The sequence below is a fragment of the Erythranthe guttata genome, chromosome 13, assembly GCF_056151865.1.
Source record: "Erythranthe guttata isolate IM_541 chromosome 13, IM_541, whole genome shotgun sequence".
Classification (NCBI taxonomy): domain Eukaryota; kingdom Viridiplantae; phylum Streptophyta; class Magnoliopsida; order Lamiales; family Phrymaceae; genus Erythranthe; species Erythranthe guttata.
Genome location: NC_142545.1, coordinates 12705513 through 12713932, shown reverse-complemented (window position 1 = coordinate 12713932; position 8420 = coordinate 12705513). Strand labels below are relative to the sequence as shown.

The following is an 8420-nucleotide window of genomic DNA, read 5'->3' as shown; positions in this document are numbered from 1 at the left end:
TAGAATGAAAAGATAAGAAACTCAAAAGGAAACAAGGACATAATAGAGAAGAAACATACATGTAGGCGGCAGATCCGATGGGTTTGGATCGAAAAGCTTCAGAATACCGTCGAAAATGGAGGACAACTGCTTCTCGATTTGGATCTGAAGATTTTGATAGAGGACATGTAGCTCTCGTCTCCGCGGGTCTCCTCCTTTTACTTGATTGGGGACGTTCTTTTAGTCGACAGAGATGAGGTCCGCTTCTCGACGTGAAGCAGGGCAGAGGTGGGACGTGGTATGGTGGCAGGGGAGAGAAAAATTGAGAGAGACGGCTGGTGAAGAAGAACAAGAGGGGAAATAGGGTTAGTTAATTTAATATAATAATTAAGGGTAATTTAAGCATATCACTTAAATTTTGGATTTATGGTAAGTTAATATATCAAAAGGGGGGGTTTTCACTAATATGTAAAATGAGAGTATATCCATCCTAATATATGTTAATGTATTGGGGGGTTTTTACTAATTATCCCATATATATAAGATTATGGAGAAGAAACAAAAAAGTTAAAGGTTAAGACACATATTTAAAAAAAAACTTTAGGGAGGCCAAAAGTAATATTCAAAAAACACGTATCAAAATACTTCAATTTCATTTTTTTTTATTTTTTTTTTGGGGGGTTAACAGGCCCCCCTCCCCCATATAAAATCCTCCACTGTATGTGGATGAACAAACAATGCTGTGTGGTATATAATTTGTGCAAGTGTTTTGAGTTTTGACTGTTGCTTGAAGTTTCTATGGAGAGATCATTTAATGTTAAAAAATCCGAAGAAATTTTATTTGAATTAAAAGATACAAAACAATATATTTCCCAAATTACATTGATAATTTTTTTACTTTTTATGGATGGAATATTTTAAATCATTTTCATGTTTCCACGTGGAATAAAATAATAAAAAAAATCAAGCTGCGCATTTTATGTGAAGGTTTATAATGGGGGATTTGCATGGGGGAAATATAATTGGGAAAGCGGAGGCACACGTGGGGCAGTGATTTTCTCTCTTCCTTAAAAACTCCGAATCCAACTCCACTCCCCATACAATTACAGCGCCAAATTGTAACTACCCCCCAACAAGGGATTCATTATTCACCCGCCACTGTGTGTGTGTGTGAGAGAGAGAGATAGAGAGAGAGAGAGAGAGAGAGAAAAAATTGAATCAATTTGATCCGACAAAAAAAAATCTCAATCAGGTACAACGTATGAATTAATACACATTGCACTATATACATACATCGTATTATTTGTCAGATGTTCAAGAAATCTCTGCAATACACCATAGAATTAATACAAAAAATCGATTTACGGGTCGATTTGTTTCAAGCCCTCCTTCGTAAAGATCCGATTTTTGTTGTAGGTATTTTTGGTGGGATATTTTGTATTGTTGATGTCGGCTGTTGTTTTGATCGGTTCTTGAAATTTCGCACGTATAATTAAGAGTTGTCGTAGGCACGCATTTTGAGTTCGGCCGCAAATTATTATCATTATTATTTTTTTGTTAAATTTATTGAATGATTTTTCTTTTAGATAAAAGCGATGGCCTCCCCATTGCATCGGCACACTCGGTCGAGTTCTTCGGGGCTTTCGAATATGAAGAAACCGCAGAATGCAAAAGCAGCTGCTCAAAGGCTTGCTCAGGTTATGGCTCATCAACCGGCAGATGACGAAGACGAGGAGGATGACCTTCTTTACGATTTTGCCCCTGCCGTTTCTTCTGGCGGTATTGGTCTCGCCGGCGGTAGGCAAAACAAGAATCGATCTCCACGGGTAAGAACCTTACATGTGGCATTTGTATATGTCATTTGTCTAAACAAGTCCTCGTTTTAGTGCCATACTATATACTCTTTGCAACTTTCTTATTACAAGTATATGAACATAGTGCATTTTTCGAGTTTTTTTGTTGATATAAATAAGGCTGCGTTTGGATTGAGGGATTTGAAATGACTCTAACTGGGAGCTCAAAGGTGAGAAGTATGGATTTTGAAATGGGGTGTAATAAATATCGTTTCAGTTTTAATAATACCGTTTCGACTTGAGACACAGTTTCGACCATTTTTAGTCTGAATTCGACAAAACTCTAAACATGGAATTGCGGTTCTTTCTTTGACTTAGCTTTCTAATCTAGCTTGAATCAGCAAAATTAGATATTGAGTGAGAAAGATATAACACTGCTCACAACTTTGATGTTTTATGTCATCTAAAATTCAACATGTAACTGATTCATTAATAATTTTGTCACACGACATCCAATCTAGCTGCTTAAAATTTCGAAGCTAACTCAAAGGACTACAGTTTCCATTTTTTGAATTTTGCCGCAATCAGACTATAAAAGGATCAAAATTCCGTTCGAAGTCGAAACGACATTAGTAAAACTGAAACAACATGTAACATTTCACTCTTTGAAATTCACTATGAAACGACTCAATCCAAACATCCTCAACAGATTCGTTACTATGGATTTGAAACCCCTCCCTAAAATCCTTCAATCCAAACGCTAAACTCTCATCGTTTATTGAGAACACGTAGCTTTCTTGATCCAAAATAGACACTAACAACGTCGCTAATAATTTTTTAAAGCCTAAATCTTTCGATATATTACTTTCTAGTCAGTTCGTAGCTCGGTAGATCAGCCACCACCACCATCTTCCCGCCCCACGTCGGTTGCAAGACCCTCCTCATCTTACAACTTATCGGAACAACAACAACAGCCTTTATCGGCTCGCACCACGACATCTCTTCTCCGGCCGACTCCTCCTCAGCCGAAGCCGCCGGAACCTTCTACACACCTCCCGCCTTCTTCGATATCCGTCCGCTCATCTCAGCCCGTCGAACTTTCGCCACATCACCAGCACTCTTCCTCCTCTATACCATTCCGCTCGTCTCAGCCTGTGGCGGCGGAAGTTTCTCCACACTTTCACTCTTCTTCGGGATCCGCTCGTTCGACTCAGCATGCGGACCCCGCCGAGGAGTCGCAGTCGCCGCAACATGCTAGGTCGAGTGCTTCCGGAAGATCGCCTTCTTTTTCGGAGCAGCCTACTTCGGCCCGTTTTGGATCGGTCGGACGTCCGAATTTGAAGGTAAAGACTGCTGCTATTGTGCCGCCAGCTGTACCGCTTTCGATTAAGCCTGTGCTGTCGGCCGACTCTCTACAAGAAAAAACCAGGGATAAAAGGTATATTATCTCTATTTATTTGTTTAGATTTTGTTTCATGTTTAATTTATCCGATTTTGTGAGTTTTTCCTGATACAGTTGAACTTCTATAAATTAGTACATACAGTCTTGACTAACGAAATTCTATTAATTTAGCGAAATATGAAATTATAATAATTATAGTACGTTTTTACTGAGTCGGGGGACCAGAAGAAGTTATTACAGTTAAACATCTATAAATTAATACAGTCAGCGGACTAAGAAAATTCTACTAATTAAACGATAAATTATCAAACTAATAATATAGTATGTTTTTACCCGAGTCAGAACCAGAATAAGTTATTATTGAAGCGAGGTTATTAATTTATCAATGTTCTACTGTAGTTGGATTTTCTGCTTTGTATTTGTATGATCTGTTGGACTTGGTTAATCTGTGAATCAATCCCCAGGTTATCACTAGATTTCGGGACTTTCAAATATAAAGAGCCTAGCGGCCAACAGTCGTCTTCGGCTCTACAAGATGAGGTACAAGTCGAGAATGTATCTACTCTTCGGTCGATGATTTTATTTAATTTTGTTTTTAACAACTTTATTTTACGTAAAAATACGATAGTTATTATGTTAAGACACTCATACTAGTGTCCTCTGTATCGCAGCTCGACATGCTTCAGGAAGAAAATGACAGCTTAGTGGAAAAGGTGATCCTAGCTTCTACCTATACTTGCATATTTCAATATATATATTACATGTTGCTATTTTTTTTTTCAGCAAGTTTAATTATTAGCATCTAAATGTAGTAGTAATCTTCTGTTTTTAGCTTCGATTAGTGGAAGAAAGGTGCGAGGAAGCGGAATCAAGAACTCGACAGCTCGAAAAACAGGTAATCAATCCTGCTAAAACAGAACAACTTCTTGGTGTATTCTACATTTCTTGAAATAGTAACTTCGGTTATATTAAAATCGAGAACTGCAAATTCACTATCTTGTGTTAGATTGCGTCTCTAGGCGAAGGTGTATCTCTTGAAGCTCGTCTTTTGAGCAGGCAAGTATTGGATTTCTTCTTTCTCCTTTTTTTCGCTAAATCCCGTTGAAGCTTTTCGATCTGAGTTTTCCCTTTTAACTCTATAGGAAGGAAGCAGACCTTCAGAAACGAGAGGTACGGTCGGTCGCGAAATACATACTATTATTTAAATCGTCACTAGTAGAAAAATAGTTTTTTAGTACGGATTGTTTTTGCTACATCAAAAAGTCGTTACAAAAAATGTATATTTTACTACGTAGTATATGCTAGGATTTACGGTAACAAAAAAGTATTTGCTACGACCGTTTATCGTAACAAAGTTTTTGTCACGGCCGTATCAAATTTGATAGCAAATTTCATAGCAAATTTGTAGCAGGAACCCATTTACTACGAATTTGGTACGGTTAATGATCGTAGTAAAAAAACAATGTTTCTACTAGTGCGTGTAAATAATATATTTGTTTGTTCGAATGGACGTCGACTTTGCATTTCATCGAACACCTTTTCTTATTTGTGTTTTCGCAGGCTGCTCTTAAAGCGGCAGCAGAAACCTACGGTGGTGGTGGAGGTGGCGAGGAGCTTACTGTCCTTCGAATGGAAGCTGAGGTACTTACAATCACCACATTTTATTTTTATTAAATAAATATACGAAATATGATTTATTTATTTTATTTTTTTGGTTAAAGGCTGCAAGGGAAGAAGCTGCATCAGCTATGGAGCAGCTCCATCACGTGGAGCGTGAAGTTAAATCGCTTCAGATAATTACACAGAGAATGATTTTAACTCATGAAGAAATGGTATTTATCTCACAATTTAGGGTAAATTACGGACACCCTTCTGAGATAAAGGGTTAAATTACGGAAAACCCCCTTCCTGTTTGGGTAATAAAAACCATCCATCAACTATGAATCTTCTTCTTACACGTGCGGTGTCAAATTTATTGGAATCTTCTAGATTATGTAGAATATTCTCGAATTTGTACTAATTTTACCTCATTCGAGCTCCACATTTTGAAAAGGGATTATCATAATACGTGTCTCTTGACTTGTAAATATCGGATTGTGGTGCATAAAAAAAACTGGATTTTTGGACCAAACGACTACTAACTAGAGAATATTCCACGGAATCAAGAATATTTTGTTGAATTTGACACCATAAAGCTGCTTGTAAATTACCCAAACGTAAGGGATTTCTTCGTAATTTAACCTTACCTCGGGTGGCCGTAATTTACCACCAAAATTTCAATCGAATCCTATTTTTTTTTCTTTGTCCATACTTATGTGATTGACAGTCGTAACACTTTAGGAAGAGGTTGTTTTAAAGAGGTGCTGGCTTGCTCGATGCTGGAGTTTATGTGTCAAACATGGTGATTTTACTTTAATTTAATTTAATTTAATTTTAATTTAATTTAGTTTTTGATTATTTTGTTTCATATTTAAATTATTATCTTATAAAATGTATTTGCAGGTATTCATGCTGAGATAGCAGGATCGAGATACGATTATTGGTCGTCGCTTGCTTCGACTCCTGTTGAAGTTATACTGGCTGCAGGAAATAAAGCAAAACTAGAAACCTCATCCTGTGAGAATATTTAAAAACTATATAATATAATATAATATATATTACCCCTTCGTTTTACGGAAAACTCGACGAAATGCTAACCTTCTCTCGATTTTTTTATATTAATTTTGGCAGTGAACAGTGATTTGGAAGTAAGGGAGAAAGTTCTGCAGGCAAAGGATCAAGTTCCGAAAATGGTGAACGTCGAAAGCATGCTTATGGTTGAAAAAGGTCTTCGGGAACTAACTTCACTCAAGGTTTCGTAAATTCTCTGTAAAAATAATTTATTTTTTTATTTTTCGTTAATTTATTTATGATGCATTACTATTTTTTTTTTACGTTGATTTTTGTCTTTTCGGTTCACGTTTATTCTTAAGGTAGAGGAGGCGATAGCCATATCAATGGCGCGAAAGCGTCGCCCGAGTATTGTGAAATCTAATGTGCTAGGTATATGACTTCATTTCTTAATTAAATCAATATTTATTTATTTAATTGTTAAAGAAGTGAATTAAAAGTATACTTAATTTCAATTTCTGTTTTGTAGATGATTTAAAGTTACCAATTGAGGGCCCAAATTTCTCAGAAGCATATGGTAAGTTCTTGTACAAGTGTATATATATATATACACATGTTTATGTATTAAATAATAATTGCACTCTGTTTCAGAATTGAGCCCAGAGGAGACTGAAGATGTGCTTCTTAAGCAGGTAAACTGCATTTGGAAAATTCAAACGAGACGTTCGATATCGATTATTGAAAAACTCGGTTTTGTTGTGTTGTGTTGTACACTTTTCAGGCTTGGCTGTTGTACTTTTGGAGAAGAGCCAAAAATCAAGGATTGGAAGCTGACATTGCTGAGGAAAGACTTCAGCTATGGATCAACCAATGGAATAAACCGCCTACTGCCCACGATGCAGTCGACGGTCTCTCTCTCTCTCTCTCTCTCTCTCTCTCTCTCTCTCTCTCTCTCTCTCTCTCTCTCTCTCTCTCTCTCTCTCTCTCTCTCTATCGCTCTCTCTCTCTCTCTCTAACATGAAATTTGATGCATGTGACAGTGGAGCGTGGTCTAATGGAGCTAAGGAAGTTGGGGGTGGAGACGAAGTTGTGGGAAGAGCCACGTAGATTGGTCGATCAAGAATCGAGCCACAAGACACTCTTGGAAACTGAGTATCAAATGTTGGCCTGAGAATCTGAAAATGCTTTTCTCAGGCAAACTAGGAAATATATAAATGCCCTCTTACAATATCCTACTTTAAAATTTGATGAATCATCATATCCTATGTCTTTCACTAACTCATTTTTGGTTTAAATTGTGAGAATACAAGAAAGAACATGAAGCAAAAGGTTCTCTCTTCTCTATATTTCATGTCTTAATCTTTGTTTTGCTTGAGTTCGTTTTGTATATTTACAACACGTATTAATTTCTTTTTATATTGAAAAATTAAGATAAACTCTCGTTCTTTGATTAAATACTGAAAAATAGCAAATAAATAATAAATCTAGATTCATCAAATGTTGTCCCTTGGATTGCATTTAAATTTAAGAAAATTTAGAGAAAGATAAACAAATTTCACTATCGTAAAAGAAAAGGAAAGCTATTTTTTTTTTTTTTTTTGAAATTAAAGGTGTAATATGTTGGACACCCCACAAATCAAATTTAATTAGATAAGATGTATATTCTCAAATAGTACTACTTTAACTAAATCTTTATTTCAAAATAAATTTTGATCCAAATTTTGAGGCGGGCCTGGGCGTGGGGCTTGGTTACGGAAGCAGCTATGGTGTCTGGTGGCCTAGCGGCGATGGATATAGAGGCGGTTATGGCGGTGGTAGGTATGAGGGCGGCGGTGGTGGGTGGCGGGCCTGGCGGCTGCTATAGAGTCAGTGGGTGTGGGTGGTGGTTATGGAGGCGGTTAGAGCATTGATGGTGGTGGTTATGGCGATAGGAGAGGTGATTGTTATAGCGGTGACACGGTTAATGGCAGTTGTGGTTGCAGATCGATCTAGGTTTCCATTTCTGGATAAGCGTGTATGCGTTATTGTAGATTACTATAACCGTCTACGGGTGGCTAACGGCTAGGGTTAGAAGGGGAGTTAGAGTTCTCGAATTGTATGAGTACGAATGACTATAACTACTACTGGTTTCTACGGTTGTCTATAGATTACAATAAAAAATTAAAAAATAAGATATTTTCATAATTTTCAATATTACATAGAAAAAAAAGCAAATAACTAGGTTGTTATAATAGTGAAAAAATACTAAAATGAAAAAGTGTTCTACATTAAAAAAATTAATAAAAATGTTAGATGAAAAATTAAAGATATTATACGCAGAATAAAAAATGATAAATGCCGTTTGAACATTACTTGGTGCAAATTTCACTTATTGTATATGAAAAGCATGTATGGAATGAATTTAATAAATGGGCAATATGCCAAACACCCTTCATTGGATTTTTTATTCTTGATAAATTCTTAATTTATTAATGGTACTTGAGATAAATTCAATGGGCTTGAAAACCCACATATGCCCCCACTTATTAATATAATTATTAAACTAAATATTACGGTAAATTAATACCAAATCCCTCCAAAAAATAAATCAATTCCAAATCCCTCCCAAAATCACGTTACCGTATAATTCGCCCAAA

The 8420-nt window shown here is 36.4% G+C and overlaps 1 protein-coding gene across 4 annotated transcripts; it reads left to right on the top strand.

Moving 5' to 3' along the window:
* Window positions 1–1003: 1003 nt before the first annotated feature.
* Window positions 1004–7128, top strand: LOC105957097 (coiled-coil domain-containing protein SCD2). Of its 4 annotated transcripts, none has more exons than XM_088812049.1 (18): window positions 1004–1231; window positions 1566–1805; window positions 2645–3210; window positions 3639–3714; window positions 3846–3887; window positions 4007–4069; window positions 4181–4230; window positions 4317–4344; window positions 4735–4815; window positions 4896–5006; window positions 5515–5575; window positions 5677–5790; window positions 5905–6026; window positions 6147–6216; window positions 6314–6361; window positions 6436–6476; window positions 6566–6692; window positions 6825–7128. In XM_088812049.1, exons 2-18 carry the CDS (start codon window positions 1575–1577, stop codon window positions 6953–6955), a joined length of 1962 nt encoding a protein of 653 aa, XP_088668175.1. In that variant the 5' UTR covers window positions 1004–1231; window positions 1566–1574; the 3' UTR covers window positions 6956–7128. The 4 variants fall into 4 exon arrangements, with proteins under 4 accessions (XP_088668175.1, XP_088668178.1, XP_088668174.1 ...); XM_088812052.1 differs by having other exon boundaries at window positions 1139–1238; XM_088812048.1 differs by having other exon boundaries at window positions 1139–1391.
* Window positions 7129–8420: the final 1292 nt, after the last annotated feature.

What these genes read in the sequence shown, in the direction of transcription:
- LOC105957097 (XM_088812048.1), top strand. Translation starts at nt 1,290, where the DNA reads ATGTTCAAGAAATCTCTGCAATACACCATAGAATTAATACAAAAAATC. An exon ending in GAAAAAACCAGGGATAAAAG is followed by an intron (nt 3,211 to 3,638) that starts GTATATTATCTC and finishes ATCAATCCCCAG; the next exon opens with GTTATCACTAGATTTCGGGA. An exon ending in TGTGAAATCTAATGTGCTAG is followed by an intron (nt 6,217 to 6,313) that starts GTATATGACTTC and finishes TCTGTTTTGTAG; the next exon opens with ATGATTTAAAGTTACCAATT.